General features: G+C 40.5%; 1 protein-coding gene across 6 annotated transcripts in view; it reads right to left on the bottom strand.

Annotated features, from left to right (window-relative positions):
• ap1b1 (adaptor related protein complex 1 subunit beta 1) overlaps positions 1 to 22,875 on the bottom strand; it is a 36,055-nt gene that overhangs the window by 5,804 nt on the left and 7,376 nt on the right. For 4 of the 6 annotated variants that reach the window (XM_050050037.1, XM_050050038.1, XM_050050039.1 and 1 more), the window contains exons 10-22: positions 22,077 to 22,192; positions 20,827 to 20,992; positions 17,649 to 17,747; positions 15,835 to 16,094; positions 14,263 to 14,467; positions 14,040 to 14,060; positions 13,077 to 13,106; positions 12,848 to 12,985; positions 12,619 to 12,764; positions 12,400 to 12,529; positions 8,225 to 8,309; positions 5,170 to 5,256; positions 4,446 to 4,600 (exon numbers count right to left, since the gene is read on the bottom strand). In XM_050050037.1, coding sequence (XP_049905994.1) covers positions 4,446 to 4,600; positions 5,170 to 5,256; positions 8,225 to 8,309; positions 12,400 to 12,529; positions 12,619 to 12,764; positions 12,848 to 12,985; positions 13,077 to 13,106; positions 14,040 to 14,060; positions 14,263 to 14,467; positions 15,835 to 16,094; positions 17,649 to 17,747; positions 20,827 to 20,992; positions 22,077 to 22,192 — 1,638 coding nt within the window. Of the gene's footprint in view, positions 1 to 4,445; positions 4,601 to 5,169; positions 5,257 to 8,224; positions 8,310 to 12,399; positions 12,530 to 12,618; positions 12,765 to 12,847; positions 12,986 to 13,076; positions 13,107 to 13,718; positions 13,815 to 14,039; positions 14,061 to 14,262; positions 14,468 to 15,834; positions 16,095 to 17,648; positions 17,748 to 20,826; positions 20,993 to 22,076; positions 22,193 to 22,875 lie in introns of all 6 variants that reach the window. The other 2 variants (XM_050050040.1, XM_050050035.1) reach the window with 2 other exon arrangements.

Below are 22,875 nucleotides of genomic sequence, written 5' to 3'. Positions count from 1 at the left end.
TCCCAGCACAAGAGTCCAGACTGACTGGACCAAATGTAGGTGTACACTGATTGGTCGAAGAGCCAATGCAGCACCAGTAACTGTCTTTTTTAAAAACCTGTCAGCCATGAAAAAACAACAGACTACAAAAAACACAAACAGCTCCTACCGGGAAAAAAAACATGCCAACGTGGAAGTGTACTGCTGTAACAACTGCCAGTTGGCTTATGTCTCTTCAGCGTTCCTATTGGTGATGTGAATGCATGCAGAAAAAAGCCCCTGAAGGTATGTAGGGCTCGGGGGAACTCCCCGATGGGCAGTTCCTCTCAGGGGGTCCCAAGAACCATCTGGACCAAAACATCCAAAGTGACTATGAAAAATGTCACTTGCAGTGATGGTGAGTTTATGGTGTTTAAGGTGAGTTTCAGCTCACTGTTTAGCCGTCCAGCCTATAACTTTACTGTTTTGGTTCACTCCAACTGCTCACATAAATGTGTTTTCACTTGCAGTAGGTAGCTTCTTGCTCAGCACCAAACAGCAGACAGACACAGTTAGCGACTAGCTGGTAAACAAAGTGGTGCATTGAGGAGCTAAAGATTCAGAAATTTCCCTTTTGGGTTAGTAGAGACCAAAAACAGAGCCAAAAGAGGATGAATGTTTGGTTTTAAATTCATCACATGGAAACAAACGCAGCCAGAATCAGTATGAGGCAATAATACTCTGATATAAGTAGTGTGGCATCATGGGAGAGCTGAAGCCAGTCAGCATGGGTAAGCAGCGGCAGAAATCAAACAAGCTATTGTACGTCTCCACTCGTGGCAATAAAATATAATTGTTCTTATGTCTCATCTTCAGAAGCACAACAAAATCCACAAAAAAAAACAAAAAAACGCAGTGGCAGGGCTTTACTTCCTCAGGTCTAAAAATAGCTGCCGACAAAAGGCTTTAGCAGCTTGGCTTTAATGTGCGTGCCAAGAGAGCGCAGGGACCATGCAGCAGCCAGAGAGAAAGAGAGAGCTCAGAGAGAAGAGCAGCAGACTACACACTGTACATGCAGCACAGTTAACTTGAAAGTCTAGTCTTCTTTCTCTTCACTAAACAATTTATGATCCATCTCCAAAAAGTTGGCGAGCCTTTCCAGCCCCACTGAGGAACCATTTGAACTTAAAAATTAACATGAAATCAAAAGACAGAAGGAGCGCAGGACAGAGAGAGCTGAAAGTGAAGGATAAAATAAGCTCCCTGAATTAATGAGGTTACGCCACAAATGGACGCACAGGGGAAATAAAAAAGCAACAAATCAAGAACGAGAAAATGAAAAATGGTCACTGCCACCAGCAGAAAAAAATAAATCATCTACAAATAGTCATTATGATAAAATAGTTTTCACTTTCGTCAATTAATCTCATACTTTATCTCATGGAAATACTCCTGAAGTAGTGTTTTTCTTAATTTCCTATATGATGTCAGGCCACAAGATGAAGTGTTAAAATGAGAAGGTGAACTGATTTAAAATTCTGACGATTTAATGAGCGAGAGCTGGGTGACTGACAAATTGACTAGTCTAGACTGGAGCCCAAAAAGACAGTTAACGCCACCTCATAAATAAAAACATGAACAGAAAGCAGACTGAGTGATGAGCGGGGAGGAGAGTCACAGCAAGGTCATCGTTCTGGACTTAGTCATGCAGAATTTCTAAGCCAAACACAATCCATCACAGGTGGAGACCGTAACACGCTGACAAAGCAGAGACATGCAACAACACAGTGTAAAACACAAATGCGCACACACACAGCGTTGAGTCATGAATACGAGCGCCACACTCCAATCAGTGCACAACCACCCAGCCTCCTCGCTTCGGCACGCTCAGCACTCATTACTGCACATCAATCTCTGTCATGTCTCTGCCGTGTCATTTGTCTCTATCCATGACGTGCAGTGATGACAGCGTTTTGTTAACTTCATCACACTGACTTAATTCAACAAGTCAGGCTGTAATTTGTGCTGACGTGCAGAATGGAAGTTTCTTACACTGTATGTATGAATGTGCATTAATGAGGCCAATCTGGATCGAAGTTATGGAAGCACAGCGATTTCATCCAGTAATCCCTTTGCAATTTATGTTTATTTTGGGATAGATCTCCAGTATCGAGGATATCATTACAGCCTCCACAGGGCTCAACAATATGGATTGCCCTGGGCAAGTAAAACAGCACTTTGGGCTAGTTGCACATGCAACATTACGAGCTGAAGTGCAAGCAAGTATTTCAATTATCCTGGATACAGGAGTTTAGTTGGGTGACATTAGTTGTTAATTATTGTTAACCACTATTAAATGAAATAATCTGTATAGGAGCAAGTAAAAATGGACCTTGGACAAATAGATTTCTGACCTACCTGCCTGACTGGACAAGTGAAAAAAAAACAACCCATTAACATTGAATCCTGCTCCAAAAATAGCTTAGGCTCCGGATATGAAAATTTGGGTTAATGCAGTGGTAGAGATGGCATCAGTCTGTGCTCAGTGGATTAAAAGGTAGTTTGGAAAATGGATCCTTTTTTTTTGGACCTGTATTAAAATCGATTCGATTTCAAGCATAGATAAAACCTCTTGTTATTTTAAGTTATTTAACTGTTGTTTTTATTTCCTACACCACGTGATACATTACAGTATTGTCTCCTCCTGTAACACTGAGCTGATATAAAGATGTACTTGCGGCCGTGTATCAACCTCTTCTTAAAAATCAAAAACTTACAAAACTTACATGTCAAAAGAAGTCTGAGTCTTCAACATCTGGCAGGTATAATGTTGTCAGTAATAACATGCTAATATAGATGTCGTGATGACACCGGTGTTTGCTATTACACCAGACATCAAGGTCTTGACTTTAGACCTTTAGATCTTCCCCTTTACTTTGAACAAGACCGAAACAGTTGGTGTGGCTATGGCAGTGCCTGCTTTTCTTTTCTATAAACGTGCTCTATCAGGGGGTGCACTCTCTGCACGAGGGTGACCGCTTCCTTCTCTATCATCCATCTGGTCTCCTTAACATTTAAGTTGTTGTAACCATGGTAGCATGGGTCCATAAATGTTGCCTTGCGCATAAGGTCCCGGTGTTGTGTCAAAGTCTGTTCCCCTATTGAATCGTGCTTTGCTCCTGTTAAAATGCACAGTTAACACCAGCTTGATTCTGGCAGAGCTCTGTGCTGCAACTCTGCTGCTGCTGTACAGAACAGACACTTTCAATTTATAACTGTATTGATGGCATGCTTAATGCTCAATCTTAACTCCCCTTAATCCTGACATCTATTACAGTAGTTGGCACAACATACTGTAGTAGGGTTCGGTAGTGTTCACATTTGAACCAGTACCTTCCGGTTCCAGTATCAGTACTCCACAGTACCTTTTTCCAGTACTTTACTTTCTCTGCAGAAACAACTAAACTCACCACTTTGCAGTTGTTTGCCTCTGCAACCAATCAAGGTGCAGTTTAAGTTCACATCCATGTCTATGAAAACATGAATGCTTCACACACATCTTCCCTCCGGCAGCACAGAAGATCTACACAATCAGCTCAAGGTGAGCACCCAAGATTAGTGTCACCAAGTCAGTATCTGACCAAAAGTCCCCCCTTCTGTTCCTGAGTTATGGTGATGAATAATGGTCAGAATAGTGTTTAGCCAGAACATTATGATGTCACAGTGAAGTTGACCTTTGGGGTATAAATTGCCACCGCATCAACATTTTATCCTGTTAGACACTTGTGTTAAATTTTGTCATAATTAGTGTATGAATTCTGAAGTTATGGCCAAAAGTGTGTTTTGTCAGGTCACAGTGACCTTGACCTTCAACCACTAAATTCATATCACTTGAGTCCAAGTGGACGTTTGTGCCAAATTTGAGAAAATTCCCATCAAAGCATTAAGATGTTCCATTTATGAGAATGGGACAGACAGACGGACAACCTGAAGTAACTTAATGCCTCAAGCCAAATTTAATTTTTGAAAAAGCTAGAGAGGTGACGTCGTAGACTTAAAAACAATATTGCTCCTCTGCTATTTTCTAATCACACATTGAGCTAATCTTCTCTCTCTGTCTGTCTGTCTGTCTGCTCGTCAAGCAATAATATTAGGCTATTACAACAATATTATACAAAAGAAAATAGACCAGACACTGCACCAGTTTTTTCTGGCTGAGAAGCCGACGGAGTGGCTGATGGAACAGGTGATGGAGTGACCGACGGACCGGCTGGCTTCCAGGCTCTGGGGTGCTTTTGTGGCACTTCTGCCTCTTGTCTAACACCGGTGTTCGCACCCAGAAGCGCTCTCAGGTACTAACATTTGGCACCAATGGATTTAGCTGAATCATTATTTCTTTTGGTAGTAAATAGTTAAAACAGCAGCACCAGCACAACAGTGATGTGACTCACATTCATGAATTCAGCTAAAACTGGCACCGTGCTTACCGTGTAGTTTGGGTTTCCTGCCTGCACCCTCAGCTCAGCCAGCACCCAGATGCCATTGGTGAGTTTCATGGACTGATACAGCATGTCCTGCCCCTCCACTGTACGCTTGGCTATGGTGAAGATGTTGCTACCCTGCAGTTTGTTGGAGGCTGCATCTGTTGAGTGAACGTCATGAAAAATTAACTTGGTAACTTATATCGTTTTCACTATCTGAACAAGCTATTGCTCATTTTTAGTATTCAGATTCAGTCATCAAACAATCATTAAATGTACCAGATGATGCAGAATTTCTTTTCCCTTTATCATCCTCTCAAACATCACCCCAGGCTATCTGTGCAGCTAAGATACAGTGACTAATTTGGAATTAACTTTTCTCCTCAGCCTCTGTCTTGCTGCTGCTCCCCAGTAGGATGTGAAACCCTCTCTTTGTTCATAAGGAAGAAATTTAATCTGCGGGGGGAAATCTCCATTAAGCTGTCATTAGGAATTCTTCTCCAGTTCAGCTGCTCTCACGCTTGTGCAAAACTAAATTATCACACGTAAATAGGGGACTGCAGCTGATGAGTTCCCATCAAATGAAATTTGCTTCATTAGCAAGGATCTACATTCCGGATCGCCACTGCTCCGCCGGGCTATTTTCACATATAAAGAGACAGCAGAACATGGCTGCACTGTGTTATGTCTTTGGGCAGGGCACTCTTTGTTCCCTTTCCATCCTCCTCACCTGAGTTGAGATGGCAGTCTTTGATCTGAAACTGGGACTCGTTGTCATTAGGAATGTCTTTCCATGTGGCGAGGAACACCTGCCGCTCTGAGGACGAAGAGACACAATTACTGCGTGAGTCCAAAGACAGAGCACACAGTAAAATGGACACAGTATCACCGTTATACCTGGGTAAGAATGGACCTTTGGAGGGTAACTACCCATGACAGCATGATCTGTCTGTGCTACCTTATAAAACAGAAATCTGTGCATTGTCCTGTTATTTCTGACCATCTGACAAGAAAAAGATCTATTATACTTGAGCAAATTAGACCCCAATTAACAAAACTGTTTAAAGAAATAATTTTATTACAACACTGAAAGAGGGAGAGGGGAGTGAACGTGAGAGAAAGGGGTGTGGGGTTAAGAGAGCGAACGCAGTCAATGTCTATCAACGTCAATGTCCAGGGAATCAGGTCCAGTTGCTCTTTCAGACACAACAGTAGACAGTCGTGTTAGACATGTTCTCACCTACTGGAAATACTCAGTTTGGTTTAGGCGAGAGGTGCAAGAGACAGGATGACACAAAAAAATATACTGCAGTTGTAATCCAGCATTTTTAAGATTTCTACCACAAATAACTTTTATTTTATGATAAATCAAGATAGTCTTCTCTCCCATAAGTGCCAGCTTCACTGCGTAGCTTTGAGGTCCAGTCACAACAATACAGCTAATGCCTACCATACAGTACAACACTTTGAAGAGACTTTGAAAATACATCTGAAAGACTGAAGTCTGACAGACTGCAAGTAGGTTCCTTTTAAGATTATTTTCCATCCTGCTCCTGGTGAAAAATATTATGTCAAACTCTCATTAAGAAATGTGACATATTAACAATTCCTTATGTGTCTAAAAAGACCACATAACTAAAGAACCACAAGATAAAAAGCGTCATATGTCAACAGTAATCCTATCAATTTGGTTTCTATATAATTCACAGAGATAAGCTGTATTTGCATTATTAGACTTTAACAGGACACGCTTTTGGATGGATGGGAAAATTGGATGGTGTACATTAAATCTGTTAATTCTTCTTTTGTTTAAAGTGACTTTATGTCGTTTTGAGTTATTTTATTTTATTTCCAACTGATTTTTTATCCTTGTTTGTAAAGCAATTAGAATCATGAAGACACACCCGAACATTCTGGTTCATATTTGGAGTTTCTTTTTTTTTTCTATGTTTATACTTATATGTATGTACTTGGAAACACGTCTAACATGCTAACGCATCTAAAGCGACACCACCCAAGTTTGAACGTTAACCGGCACGACTAGAAAAAGCAATCTGGTGCAAACTACGATATCGTCTCCGTTTAAAAAGAAAGAGCGTTTCCCTGACCTTCCCTGGCTAAAGAAATAATCAACGCCATTGGAGTTGAGTAAAATTGTTTAAGCTGCACTTTAGATATAAGCATGTTTTGTTTACTGCACTTTAACAAAGTGGGAAAGCTTAGTAAGTTCCTAGTAAAACTGAATCTGAGCAGGCTTTAAAGCTGACCAGCTGCACTATACTTTTTATTTTAATTGAGTAAAACTGTTAAAGCAGAAATGTATATTTATATTTTTCATTCAAAAAATGTGTTAAAAAAACAGCAGGATTTTATTTTTCACTTTTATATTTCTATTTTCATTCAAACAATGTGAAAAAGCAGGATTTTATATATATTTGTTTCATTCAAAAATTGTGTAAAAAGAGTTAACTGCTGTGGTGGTATGTTTTAATAAGGTTACCAATAAGTAAAAGATATTTAATAGTTGTCTATTTTTTTCATTACTGTACCGAAAAAACCGAACCGTAACTTGTGTACCGAGGTACGTACCGAACCGTGATTTTTGTGTACCGTTACACCCCTATTTCTCACTAATATTAGTGTCGGTTGGCGGATCAGGTACACGGTGATTTAAACAGACTGTTGTTGGCTCCACAACTCCACCAGTTTCTCCTCCTTTTCTACAGTACAAGAGAAGAGACTCTTGTTCACGCTCTTGTACCTCCACAGAGTCAACTCTGGTGCTGCAGAGGAGCACCTATTGGTCGTTGACAATGTTCATGTCAGTGAACTTCAGTATTTGCATGAACCAAGACTAAAAACTTACGATAATATTAAATATGTTTGATTTTATCAGAACATCAAGATGATGAAAAGACTATCTTAAGACAGCTCGGGCTGAGTTTCATGACCATCTTACACCAAACAATCGAGATCACGGGAGTGCGCACCTGAGGGAAAACGCTTATCTTGTTATTCCGACATTTGAAATTTGTCTGCGATGGTCAAATTGCTTGAAAAGTATAAGGCTGACATAAGATGGCTTATCCAGCACCAGCCACATGTGAAAAATATAGTGGCTGTGGATGTGAGCAGAGTTGCTTGTTGGAAGTCAAGTTTATGTTCTGCTTGTTCAACAGTTGTTTTATAAATTGTTATTTAACACGTTCTGAGAGAATATGACTTACTATCTTTATTCTCAATTATCAATTTGGCGCTGCTGATTTTCTTTTGCCGCTGGCTGAAACACTTTTGGGAGTGCCAAAAATTCCTCTATGCAGGGAAAACAAAAATACGACTGTGAAGAAAAAATACAAAAGGATTTGTGGTAAAAGTAATTGTACACACAAAAATGTCGAAGATGTGTGTGAGTAGTTTGATTCCACACTAGACACGAAGTTTCCTGCTGCAGCTCAGGCTGCAGTGCATTAGCTCACAGCCTCTGACAGCAGGAGGCACTGCGGGGAGAAGTGCCAACACGTTTTCACAGATTTTATCAAACAGCAACACACACAAAAAACAAAAAAGGTCTGAAAATTGCACTGATGTATGATCTAGGAGCAACAGTGCAGAACTGAGAGGTAAGCAAGTACAGTCAAACACACATCTACGTCACTCACTTCTTCACATGATTGGAACAGTGGCACTAATGTGAAATTGCTGACTGACTGACGTACGTGTAGGTCGTTGACGTCAGTGGGGGTTTGAGGCTTTTGAGCGAAGAGGTTTAGTTTAGACACACTCACCCATCTTCCCGTCCTCCACAAACAGCATGCTGATGGGGTACTGGCAGCTGAAGTAGAATACGTCAATGTTGTTCTTAACAGCCACCTGCGAGAGTGATTACATCCAAGGAGGGGGTAGAGGAGGACGACAGGAGGAGAAACAAGAAGCAGTACATGGGTAATTACTTTTCAAGTGCCCTTCAAGGATGGGCATTGCTGGTGTGTGCTGGATGTGGGCTGTTTACTGAAAAAGAAGGCTAAAGCCCTCTCTCTCATAAACACACAAGCAATACTACGATGACATCAATTACTTTTACATGCACAGAATATTCCGTTTTTTGCCTTTCGTCTGAAATAGACGATATTCCTACTAAGCTGTATGCATAATGAAAAAGAATACTCCACTGATACAGTCAGCATGAGGTCTTATTTGCCAAAAATATCAGCAAACATCACGTACAAGCTAGATATATCGAAAATAACTATTTCTAAAAACAGCCTTCAGAGAGTGATTTACATAAGGTTATAAATAAACACGAAAATATGAGGAGATAAGAATAGCAGACGGTGGTTAAAAATAAAATACCAAAAATAAAGAGATAAAACACAAACACGACTGACAAGTGAGAGAAAACAAAAAAAGCACCTGACAGCAGGTCTATATTTAAAAAAAAAAAAGCATCAAAGTGTTAGCCTAAGCTCGGGGCCGTTTACAGACTTTGCACCCTGGTGGCAAAAGTACAAGATGCTGAAACACGACAACAAATGTGGGATAATCGAGGCACCTGAAGCGGCAGCCGGTGATATCGATCAGGCTGCTTAACAAAGTGCTGAGAAAAGGACAGTGAGTTTGGCCAGAGGAGAGCAGAAGAATGACTCGTGAATAATTCATTACGGTGCCTTGTTCCTGGGTGCAATGCAGGACTGCCAGTAAGACTGCCAGCCATATACAAACTATACAAAGCTTCATTCTGTCCACTTGTACAGTTAAAGAGCTCTATTAGTACAAGTCTAAGTCTGATGAAGTCAGAAGCCAAACTATAAAGGCTACTGCATGATATGATTTTTGACATATTTCTTCAGGTCTCATGTGCTGTACTGTGTCAATCTACCAGACTACAGGTTCCCAAACTCTGTCAAAGCCTTGCTTTGGCACAAAGATATTTTTGTGCTCCCCAATACAGCATTGTATTGTCCACAGTTTGATAGGCATTACATGTAGTCAATATCGACTGTAAAAAGACTAAAAAACTGACGTAGCTTCCGTCGCCATCTTGGTCTTTTGGAACCGGAGGTGGCGAAATTTAGGCGAGAGGCAGACATTGTGGAGGAGAAGGAGCGGAGGACACTATCAGCAGACAGCCTGTCACTCAAAGCAGCCCACCCTATAATAATGTGTAACTTTAAGCTTTAATAGAATGTAAATGGGTGAGTATGGTTGTCATGAATGGGGAAATTAGCTACAGAGACCAAAACCGTTTTTTTTTTTTTTTGGTACCAGGCTGTTAACGTGTTTATTTCTACCGTTAAGTTGGGCATTTTAACATGGATGTCCATGGCAATCAACTCGCTTCCTGAGCCAGTCTCAAGTAGCTGTTCAAGAAACTGCAGTTTTTGTGATTTTCTGTTGTGTTTTTTAGCATTGAAGGTCGCTGTTTGTTCTAATATAGGCTAGTAGTTCCCATCTGCAATGATCTTTGAAACAACTAAGTGATTAGTAGATGAATAATAAACTGATCAATTTAGATAATTCTTGTGGTTTTAAAAGAAAAAACAATTGACAAAAAAAAGGAAGAATATTTATAACGAGCAAGCTTTCAGACCTTCTACAAGGTATATGAAGGTCTCTGACTGAAAGCTTGCTCATTATAAATATTTTTGCACAGATGTTTTTCTTCCCCATTCATTTTTTGGTAGCTGTACATCTCCAGCACCTCAGCTAAGTTTGATACCAGCAAAAAAGCTAAAAATTCTTGGGTTCCAGCTTCTCATTTTTTAATATATGCCTGAATTCTTAGTCCTCTATGATGATAAATCGAATATATTTTGGTTTTGGACTGTTGGTCAGCTAAAACAAGCTGAAATCGTCAACTCAGGCTGGAGTAGATAGTTTTAACTATTTTCTGACATTCTGAGACCAAACTGATTGAGAAAAAAATTGATGGATTAATTGTTAATAAAATTAATCTTAAATTGTGTCTGTCTTTTTTATGCATATTTATATAATATTGTTATTTAACATTAAGCCTAAGGAACAAAGAGTAGAGACGCTGTATCACAGCAAAAAGCCATACATTTAACGAGACAGCTGTCAGTGATGTTATCTAGTAAATAAACTCGGCGCAAGACAAGATAATATGTCAGGTGACAGCGATTGATTTATTGATCGATCACATCATACGTTTACTTGACAGTCCTTTCACAAACTTCAATTCTTTGCTTTAGTCTTTTGCTTTCGCTGCTTTCTGGAATTTCATTACTACTGAATATATTCACTTCTGTAACCTGCACACAGGACAAAGTCAGCACTTTGAAGTCAATAAATTTAACTGCTGATTCTTTGCAGAAGGCTCTTGGGTGGCCATGAAACCTGCACCCAAGGTTACTAAATCATTTCCCTAAAATGTGCCGATTGGTGATCAAAGGGTTTCAATGACTGGTACCACACATCAGTAGTTAAAAGAGCACTCAAAATAATATTCTGGGAAATTATCATCCATCAAAACAAAAACAACGTAGAACCTCTCAAAGTAAAATATCTGAGAAAATGTTAAGACAATAATACCCATCAAAGCTGGGCCCAGAGGCTGCAGAGTAGAAAGGTTAGCAGGGCTACTGAGGCCAGGAGAAACAAAGGAGCCATGTGTTGTGTGACCACTAATGACCGCCCCCGCCTCTATCATCCCCCTCGACACTCTTATCTTCTCTCTCCAGCTGCACATAGCAGCCGTCCTCAATTCTGCCCAGTTAAAAGAACCACCCTGATCAAAAACAAGCCACCCACTGCCGCTCTTTTTATTTTCAACTTATCACGACCGTTCTGAAGGTTGTTTCATGTTTTAATTCGGTTTTATTCACAACAGGGGAATTCAACGGTATAGCTGAATGGCAGTGAGGACGCATTAATAATCGCTTAGGACAAATGGTTATATTTTCTAAAACAAAACTTAATGTCCATTAAGTTCATTTTCAGTTTTAGTTCTGTAAACTTAGGATATATAAAGATCAGTCACGAAGAAGGTAAAATTCTGCCAACTTAAACTTGGAATTTGACAGGTTGTGCAAAGTTATGATTAAACTGAATAATCAAAAACCTTACATGCAGCCACATCTGCTTAGTCTAGCCCTTTTAACACTGAGATTATGCAATACTGCTGCAACAAAGACTCTTCGTTATGCTTGCTTCACTTCCTTACACAAAACCAAACCAAGTGTTCTAAAAGCAAAAGAAAAGTGACAGTTGTGGTGTGTAAGACAACAGTATCACCATCTAAAAAGGGACATATACGTGTCAAGCAGCCTTTTCTAACAATTACAATGACAATAACAACCATTTACCGCCCCTGTTATATGGCAGTCGATCTCGAGGGTAAGGAGCTAGTGGATCTTATTGGTTGCTGTTCTTCTTTGACTTAGCTGCTAACTGCTTTGTAAAATCCCCTGGTGGTAGGTCACACACATAACCCATCATCAAAACGTCACACCTGCCCCATTCTGCCAGGTCATGTTCTTACACTGATGTCAATTTGCCTCTGTTACTCATGTCAACCCATTCCGTGTTTGTACCTTTCATCTAAAATGGTGAGGAGGAATAACAGCATGACATCCCCACTTTGTAAAAGAGACATCTGTTTACATTTCTGACAGAGTGCTGTCATGATAGTTGAGGCCCTGGGCCCAGCAGGAAGCCATGTTAGGACAGCAAACTCCAGGCGTCAGTGTCCTGATAAGGCCAGTGTTGGAAAAAGGAAAAAGTTGCCATACACAACATTGTGCTTCAAGCCTGTTCTTGACAATTGACAGTCATCAGGTTGACGAGTCACATTACTGTCACAAGCGTCATGCTCAAAAATTCAGTCCTGAGTCATTAATGGAAAATGGAAGTAGAGGCAGGGAAGCAATACTATCGTTCAACCAAACAAAAACTAGCACAGTCACATAAAAATCAGAGGGAATGACTATTGTGAAGGTGTTACCTGCAGGTTGTTGAGAGGCTCCATCTTCATAACAGGTCCCACGGTGCTGAGGGGAAGGACTGCTTCAATACTCTGGTTTGGGGGAAGAGGAGTGAGAATCTGGAGGGGACCAGCCGGAGCGAGACCAAAGCTACAGAGGAACACAGAGGGTGGGAAAAAGTTTCACCAAGTGTATGAATATTCAGAAATTTCAACATTTTACTTAGTAGATGGTCTTACCTGTTTCTGTTAAACTGGATGGCAAAATCAGCCATGCCACTCATGGCTTTATTAGTGAGGGTCATCTCCATTTGGATGACCCCAGCACGGCGGGCAAAAGTGCCTGATATCTCCAGACCCTTGGCCTTCATGGCTGGAAGCCAAACCTGAACAGAAACCAGAACGGTTATTTCCACCACTGGTGTTACAGCTTTCTATAGCATGTGTCATCTCAGCTTATGAGACTCACTGTTTTAGGGGGGCTGTAGGCTCCCATTGGCATACCAACTCCACCTCCGAGATCAAACAGGTCATCCAGACCACCGCTAACTGGGGCACTGAAAGAGGCTGGCATTGCAGCTGGAGGAGCGCTGAATCCAGCCCCCATCTGTGGGTCATAAAGCAACACGTTACCATGACACATTAAAGTCACCCTTTACTGAGCAATCGAAGCCCAACAAAAACTCGAGATGACTTACAGCAGGACTACCTCCAAGGTCTCCGCCGAGCTGGGTAGGAGGGGAAGAAGCACAAAAAAAATCCAAGTTATCTATTGGTGCAACATTAAATTATATTCTGGAAGGTTTGATGAGGATGGATGGAGGGGTGTGAGGGTCTAAGAAATGGTCTGTCCATGATTAATGACTGCTATGGGGTTTGCACTATTTACAAGAGACAGCAAGAAGAAGGAGACACCAGTAGAGCAGAAATTCTCCTTTTAAGCGACTGACCTCTGGCTGCCCACACAAGTCAGGCTGAGTGGCTATTGAAATCCAACAGGTTTGGTTCAAATGCTATTCACTAAGTGTGTCTACAGTGGTGATGAGAAGTCTGGGGGTACAGTTAACGAGACTGGTGGTGCAAAAAACATAGTGATTCCACACAGTGACAACACTTACCTACTGTGCATGAAAGACAATATTTTGACAAAAACTGTAAGCGAGATTTACTAAAATTTCACCTAAATGGAGTGGGAAACAAAGAATGCCACACAAGTGCAAACGAGTACAGATCACTGCTGGGGAGGACTACTCAGAGGACACAGTGGTACAAAAGGGGACAAAAGGGGGCTCTAGGTTGGTGCTGGCCTTTACTGGTCCAGCGTGGTCCCCTGGACCAACCTCAGTGGGGCTGTAATCTGGGGGCGATGGGGACGAGTGGGACTGATGTGAGAGCTGAGGTGACTGAGGAGTGTCCGTCCGCAGGGGAATGGGTGGCTGATTGAAACAAATTGCAGAGCCCAGAGATAAGAAAAGAGGTGGACTCAAGGATTTAAAAGCATGCTTACCAGAGAAAACACAATAATAAACAATGACAAATGATGAATGAAAATGTCAAACTGATGCATGAGAGCGACAGTAAAACAGCAGTGATTAAATCAATCCTCTAAAATGGCCTGACATGGTTTATAAATGTTGTGCCCTCTCCCTCCATGTAGTTACCGGCTCAGACTCATCCCCCATCTGCAGGTGCAGCATTGAACAAAGAAAGGAAAACACACAAGGGTCAAAAGAAAGAAAGAGAAAGCACCAAAAGGTAGAAAAAAAGACAAAATGCAAAGATAAATTACCGTCACTAGGTCCCATTAACATAAAGCCCATTACTGAAATCAATTACGATGTGTTATTACAGCTTCATCCAAACAGTAGTGTGTAGAAGACCTACCAGGCTGTCCAGTCCTCCTCCAAGAAGGTCCATGGCACCCATCTGCATGCCAGAGGAGGGGGGTGGTGGGCCAGTGGTGGTAGGAGGTGTCAGGTCCAGATTAAGCAGATCTCCAAGGAGGTCTCCCTGGGATGGGATGACAGCAGGAGGCGCCTCAGAAACTCCAGCAGCAGAACCTGTATCCGGGCTCTCAACACTCTCCCCACTAGCAGACATAAAACACAAAGGAAAAAGAATGCAACATTAATTTAGGTTTTGCATTTTAGGTAATTTATTTGATGTTCCTGGTGACTTTTTTGGGTGCTCTGATTGATCAGACTGTTCTTTATCGACTTATATTTGTTCAGCACAGTTTGATCAGGTCGATCAGCACACACGTGACAATTTCTCTACATGTTGCTAAAACGCAGATAATATATTACAGACTAGTCGGCATATACAAGGGTGTACGTGTGAGTACAAGTGTTAGTTATATACCGGAGTCTGTGTGTGTGTGTGCATATGTTGAGTGGTGTCACAAGAGTTGGTTATATGCAGGCGGAAGCTGACATGAAACTGTAGCGGGACAAGTCATGATTCAGCTTCAAATAATGTGAAAAAAGCTTGACTAAAATGACAAACATTTATGGTTTTGGCTCGACTAGATGGGCCGAAATGTTTAAAATAATGTTTAAAAAAAAGACTAAAATGTTAACAGTTTTCATTGACTAAAACTAAACTAAAAATAGTAACGGTTTCTTTGAATAATTATACTAAAATGCTCAGACTTTAAGTCAACTAAAATTTGAGTAAAACGTTCAGGATGAAGTTGACTAAATATGATAAAGACAAGGATGTTTATCAAGACTAAATAAAAAAATACCTCACAAAATGAACACTAGTTGCCTCAGTATCTTTGTATTATTTCAACGTGGTGTGTTGTGCACATTTAGCTCTTATTCTAGTTTTTATTTTATAAAATTACAATCATTTTATTCCACAGGAAAGCTACATTTGTTAAGCTCAAAGCTGCTTCCAATAACCAAGTGTAGGCTGCTATGGTTTAAAGTAGTGTCCTCTAGAGAGAGAGAGTGGAATATGTTGCACGCCAATAAATAAAACAGTTATAAATTTAATCTAATTTCTCATCTCTCAATTTTAAAGTATAATAGCAGTGTTGTTAAAAATAACTGAATGAATAAATAATGCTACGTGATAAATGGAGGGCTTCAAACAGAGAGAACTCCAGGATTGATGATCGGTCTTGACTGATACAGCCTCCAGCTATTGGCCCCACATGTCCTGATTGGTACACTCTGTGATTTTAAAAAGCGCTGTAAACCTAATTTGTTGTTAACCTGCTTGTATAACTTTATCTAGTCCTCCAAGATAACTGGCAAAAAGATGTGATGAGTTGTGTTTAAAACGCAGGAAGGAACAAAAAAGAAGTTGCACAGCGTGACACTGCGGGAAATTGTGTTACTCATCAGATTTGAAGGAAAACATAATAGCAGCATCAAGAAGCTAGATTCACTTAGGTAAACAAACCCCCTTTTGCCTGCAGTGTTTACAGAAAAAAGGTGCATGACTCACGATCCAGCACTGCCGGGGAGTCTCTTGTGCTGAACACCACGGCTGCCCTCGACAAAGGCACTGGGAGGCTTGTGGTAGACAGAGGCCAGAGTACCAATGTGGCAGATGAGCTCCTCCAGCAGTGTGGGCTCAATCAGATCTGTCTCCTCGGAGATCAGCGGCTTCTCAGCCAGAACCACCTCCTTGGCAGCCACAGGGTCTGTGGAGAGCAGACGCCAGTAGATGTAGCCGCGGTCCCGGAGGTCTGGGTTATCAGAGTCCTGCAGAGAGAGACGGAGGAAAGGGGATGAAGAATTATTATTATTCATGGAGCATGTTTAATAAATATTTAATGTTAGACTCTTTTTTGTCTTGGCCCCAATATGAGAGGCTGAGTAGTGACTCAAAGTTATCAAATAGGTTCTCAGGGTTTCAGCTAAAGAAAAAAAGAGACCTAAATGTATGTATGCAGTCAAATTTTAAAACTGCAGATAATATATGAGGCTCTCAAATGATTTGAGTTCAATGAATAAAATATATTTTGTCATGAGGTTATTTTGAGTTATGAGGCACAAATGTATTCTCCCCATTGCTGCTTTCTGCCTGCACATGTTCAGGGTTGCCAATTTATTGCTGCAGATAAATTCATAAAAACTAATATAATACAGCGCACAAGGCCTGTCAAACTCTTTGTGAAGCTTATATTTTTTGTTTTTTGATGACGCTGTGTCAGATGGACTTTCACTCAGCTTTGACTCGAGCTGACCCTGAAACCATAGTTGCCAGTGGTGCTGTTTGTTTCTTGTAATCTGTCATCTTCATGTACATAAATGACAGAGGGCAAAAGACGAGCACACTCATAATGATATTTGTACTCCAAAACAGATTTTCACAAGTTTTATTTCAAGGTGAAATGAAATTAAAATTGCCTTTTTAACCCCTTTAGATAACACTCCCAGTCATGTTGTGTACCTATTTAACACCATAAAAATCCATTTCTTTATATTCTTACATCAAATTCTTGTTTTCTTTTTGTTAAACAAAATATGACGTGCTTATGGAAGCTAGCACGGACACATTTAAGGCAATAATATCATGACTCCCACCCCTCAATCAATCTGCATCTTATAGCCACACAGAGCTGAGATTAAGTTAGCCAACTAGCAATAACATACGTACTATGTGTTTTTTTTCCCCAAGAAAAGCCACTGTTACTGGCCCATAGGCTAGAAGAATTTATTAGCTTTGAGTAAAGTCATTTAGTCATTAGTTTATTCGAAAATACATCACGAAACTTAAGATAGATGTTCTCAAATGCCGCTTCATTTGGACTTGAAGCTTTCAAACATGTAGACACAGTACTATGTGCACCAATGCAACCTAGTTTTTGTACCTACATTAAGACAATGTTTAAAGTAGGTAGATCTTAATTTAAATGAACTGCGACATGATGTCAGATAAGGAAATTATTTTGGCTTGATAATACTTAATAGAATTATCTAAGAATGCTTGTTTTCATTTTTAAAATCAACTCTCTACCTAAAACCATTAAAAAGCAATTAGCCTAATAGCAGAGTACGCTCAATCCGCTGCAGTCATTACTGAGGGAAGAGCCAAATCCATATTGTCATTACAATACTTGATAGTCCCTGGAATGATGACAGAAAAGAGAACTCCTCAGAAAAGTTGCAAAAAGGAGCAAAGTCTAAAGCAGTGTCTGATGAGAACATGGACAGCGAGTTCAGAATATTAGACAGTAAGTGATGACCGTCGAGCATGTGTAGATGATGATGAGAGCAACATGAAATATGGGTGTGAGCTTTTTCTCTTCTCACCTGCGTGGCTAGGCTTAGCACCTGCTGCACTAGCTCCTGGGTCTCGGTAGGCTTTTTCAGGAACAACTTCACAATGGCCGTCAGCAGCTGCAACTGCACCTAGAGGACACAGTGGACACATACAGCGTGTTACAACTGCTCACATATTACTTTTAAACACAGCAAGTGCTCGTAAAATTTTGCCTAAAACTGTAAAACAGTGGCAAAGTGCATCTTAACCAGTGTTGGTGTTACCGTAATTCCACTACCTGTGGCAGTAATAACACATGTAACTACTCTTTCATATCACAATTACTGAAATTTCAACAGGCTCTTTAAACAAACGCAGCATGTTAAATAGATTGTTTCCCAGTTATGATCTAATGTCACCCGTAGTGATGCACAGCTTCGGTGAGCAGCGTTCAGTCCCTCCATCTTGTGTGTGTGTGTTTGACAGTGAAAGAGAGAGACAGAGGTGACAGAGGAGGTGGACTATTGCACGCCATGTTTCTGTAAGTTATTAATAACCAATGTTACTTGGAGCAACACAGAACACGCCAGTCGACCAGTGCATCAGTAATCAGACAACCTTTTAGAGGCGCAATAAATGACTGAATGAATCAGCATTAGACTGTCACTAGCCAACAATGGCCGACAGTTCAGACAATGTGAGCTTGCTGTCCTAGAAATATGGACATTATCTTTCCCTCCTCGAGTTCAAGGACAAAAACATGCCTATAATGGTGAGTTTTAGTGTGTGTACAGGATTTGAATTACTGTTTAGGATACAAAAGACAGACCTCAGTGTGTTAATAACTTTTACTACTTTTATTCCAATGGCCTGTCGTGAAAAGAAATTACTGTCAAATGTCTAAGAAACACTTGTTATTTCATTTAAGTAATTAAATTGCTTTTGAGAGAAGTGGCGAGTAACTGTAACTAATTCAATTCATTAGCTTGCGCAGCACTGATCTTAATGATGATCTCTTAACAATGACCTGCACTGCACTGAACCACAGTAAACACATAATAAATAAACAAAGATTAAACTCCTTTTCCTTCTCAGGGTTTAGGTTTCCCATGGATGCCACTCCCTGCTACACATTAAGCATTCAACCACTAGTTTAATCTGCTGTTATTAAACAGCACAAAAGGGATCATCTTAATGCATAACTCATTTCTTTCTGTCCACAAAATCACATAATATAAATCAGAAAAGCCTCTCCAAGAGAATAATACGGGAATCGGTCTATTACTTAGGGGGAGCTGTCTAACCAAGTAAAGCCTGTTGTAATCCCACAGCGAACTGTGGCAGAACCCTCTCCAGAGTGAAGGCTGGCTTCTCCACAGAATGTGTCTGAGCCTGATAAAAAAAAAAAAAAGGGTTCCCATTATTCCCAATACTTCTTATCATGTACTGTTAGTCTGAGGAAAATTTAATATATTACCATCCAGGATTTTTTTCAGTTAGTTCAAATAAACACAAGAAATTTGTGCTCTAGAGGAAGGATCAGCACTCAGTGAATAACTTCCTAAGCCCTATGATAAGCTATTATGGCAAGGCTTAACTTAAGAAAATTTTGTATATATATATATGATTTAAAGGCATCAATCTGGTGAATTCTGAGGACCAAGTTATGATGGCAGAACATGCCTAGATTTCAACATCTTTGTGCTTTTTATGTGTGAAAAATGTTTTATTCTGACTGATAAAAACACTAGTGGTATGTTATGGTGAAGGGTTACACTTAAAATATGGCTAAGGATTAGTGGTTAAACATTTCAGTAATAAAAAACAAAACAAAAAAAGACTAACGTACTTATCTGCCTCTGGAGGGCTATTTTATTATTCTAAATCATGTGCAGACAAAATATTCTTTAAAAACTCTCTCTCTCTCTCTCTCTCTCTCACACACACTCAAACATAGTTATAGAGAGGCAAAACAATACAAAATACGCAATATGAAAAGAAAACAAAAGGTAAGACTCAAATTAATCACACACAAACAGACACAAATTACTGCTTCCCTCCCTCCCTCACGATTTGCAAGTACGCCACCCTGAATCAGAGCATTTAATTTGCTGAAGTATCCCTTTTCCATACAATGCAACACTACTTAGACACAGCGGAGTGCCCAACCACTCCCTAATATAGAAGCTAACCAACCTTTCAATTCTCTCCACAACTGACAGTGGCCACATTAACCTAGGATATAGCCCAAACTGCAAACACCACAACTTCAACTTTCCTGGAAGTTCTGATTTATCTATTCTATCCAATCCTTCCACCACATCTTTTCTAAATTTCACCACCTGTACCTCATTATTCAACTCCACATTGTACCATCTACCTAAGCTCTTCACTGACTTTTCCCTAATTGTTGGGATTTCCTCAACATCTATGACAAACTTCACTTAACTTCCCTCTACGTATTGAGATGCTTCTAGACTTACTAGGCTTGATCCTCATACTGGCCCACTTGAGCTGAGCCCTGATGATTACTTCCATTACTTCCTTCCAATGGAGAAATTGTACACCCTGCCATGATGCCTATTTCTAGCCTCTGCCAACCTGTTGTGAAACCTGCCGTACTTAGACACAACCTAATATCCTGAAAAATATGCTTTCACTAAGTTAACAACTACCTGTGGCACTTTGAAGTAGTCAAACGCACTCCAAACGAAGCTATGTGGTACTGAACCAAACACATTTGCAAGATCTAAAAATACTACATGCAGGTCCCTTTTCTTAATCTTCGCTGCCTGAATCTGGTGCCAGATCATGCTAGTATGCTCTAAACACCCTGCAAAACCTGGTATTCCTGCCTTCTGAACCATAGTATCTATTAAGCTATTCCTTTCTAAGTAAAGGGCTAATCTCTGCGCTACTACACTAAAGAAAATCTTCCCCTCTACATTCAAGAGAGAAATCATCCGGAATTGGCTATGGTCCATGGATAAAAAAAAAAAAAAATCGGCCCTGTACTCTGCGATAGTACTGCATTTGTGTGTGGCAGGTCACCTCCATTTTTTACCTCTCTGCAGCAGCTTACAAACACTTTAATTATTTCGTACTACAGAATCCAACATGTGCTACTTACTGCCAGGACTGGTTGCAAATTACTGGTGCCATTACCATTACAAATGGACTACCCATTTTTGGATCAACAGCCTTCCCACACTCTCCACACAAACACACCTGAGTGCTTTCATCATGGAAACCCTCCAAAAAGCTCTCCAGCAGCTCATCAGCGTTGTCGATGCGCTCAGCATACTCTCCAACAATCCAGATCATAGCGGCGCGTGCCTCTGGCTCATCCAAGGAGTCCAGGTTTTCACACAGGGTGGCAATCACACTCTCGTACCTTGAAACAGCCACACAAATCAACATTATACTGTGCATGCACTCAAATATTGCAGATGTATTAGGAAACACAAAATGTGTAAACAAATTACTATTATTTACATAAGACTTCATTAATCTATTTACAAAAACAGAAGGACAGAAAACAACCCAGCAAAACAAACTGATGGATAAACATCCACAGCATGTCACTGGCTAATAAAATGCGTCAGCATACAACTGCAAATTTCACATCCAGCACACGCAGAGCAACATTAGCATTACTTTGCTGTTGTGTGTTCTGGCAGCCTGACAAATGTAAATCCAATATTTACTGTCCCTTTAGCTCTGGTTTGATCCATGGGTCTCTCACTTGCTAAATGCTCAACCACACAATGTTTCCTGCTGTGGCTGATGAATTCATGTGGTTGAGGCATTTCTGATCTGCATAAAAGTCATGATAATAACAAATTCCATTTACATAATACTTTCATTACAAGATCTGCCAAGGTGAAAAGATTTTGTTGATGTCTAATTAATAGAAAAGGCAGAAGTTTGAGTGGTAGTGACTCATATAGCTGAAGGCTTGAGCCATGCTGTGCTGGAAACTTTCCAAAGCCGCTCCCTTGGAGACTCACGACTCCACGGTGACCGTTTACTGCTGTGTGGGAGAGGTTTCTGTCTGGCACATGAACTCACTCTGTTGGATCCACAGCAGAAGTCACGCTCTAGTCGAATCTGCCTGACCTTTGACCAGGTGCAATCAATGCAGGGTTTTAAAGTGTTGTCCACTACAAACACTCTCTGTGTTACCAAGGACATTTTTCTGTCTCTGAAAACTCTTGTGCATGCCTTTCAGGCTAAATGCCAAGCTGAAAACACCTTTTGTCTGTGTAATGAGCTTTTTCTCTGCACATTTTAAGACCAAGAGAAAATAATCTGAGGGTCAGTGAAGTGGAACAGTCTGGGTGTCTGCTTGTGTATAACAGTATGTGAAATTAAATAGCTCTTAAATGTCAACATCAGACTGTTAAGACTGAATGTGGATAATAAGTGTTAACAAAGCATGTGCAAATGACCACACTGATGCCTACGAGGGAACTTACTTGTTAGGGTACTTGCGGAAGATGTCTTTGATGACCACAATGGCCTCCTGCACCACATAGTTGACCTTGGTTTGGATGAGGTCTAGCAGTGTGCTGACACAACGCTCCGCTGATTGCTAATGAAGGGAGAGAAGAAAATTCTGTCATGATAGGCCTGCAGATTAAAAACAGTACAGACAGGTGAACAGTGTGCATATAACTATGCATAAATAATACATGCCACAGTATGGCATTTCAACTAGTTACATATGGCATATATTACGCAACAAATCTGCTGAGTAACACACTTTCCAGCAGTGTCAAGCTGTGCAGCTGTTCTTTGTTCCTTCCTGTCTTTAAATGCAACCAACGGTAAGAGTAGGCTGGTACGATCTGGTACGGTCTGGTACTCTGTAGCTCTAAAAGATTCAGGGCAGGTACGCAGTACTGAGAGGAGGGGACAGCAGCTGTCTGCCTAAACTAGTTTGCTAATGTTGGAAAGATTTTCACAGATTGGAACTTCCCAGATCAATAACTCATAAGCGAAATGTTATTACAACACAAACAACGCCTCTTTCTAAGCGTTGCAAGGTCGACTACCAGCTTCAACCTAATTTTCACCAGGAGATATCCTCCGAGCTGGGCAGATAACACTGATCTCGGTGTGCAGCCGGCTGTGAGACAAGTGCACAGGGACCATCTACAAAGAGCAACCCTAAAAAGATACACTACAAAAATAACTTGGCTCTTATAAAGTGTAGTGTCCCCAAAATCACTTTGCACATCAATGGTCTCCTGTTGGTTATAATATATAACTTAG

The sequence above is a fragment of the Epinephelus moara genome, chromosome 8, assembly GCF_006386435.1.
Source record: "Epinephelus moara isolate mb chromosome 8, YSFRI_EMoa_1.0, whole genome shotgun sequence".
NCBI classification, from domain to species: Eukaryota; Metazoa; Chordata; class Actinopteri; order Perciformes; family Serranidae; genus Epinephelus; species Epinephelus moara.
The sequence above is the reverse complement of the archived record's forward strand: the minus strand, read 5'-3'. Positions and strand labels throughout refer to the sequence as shown.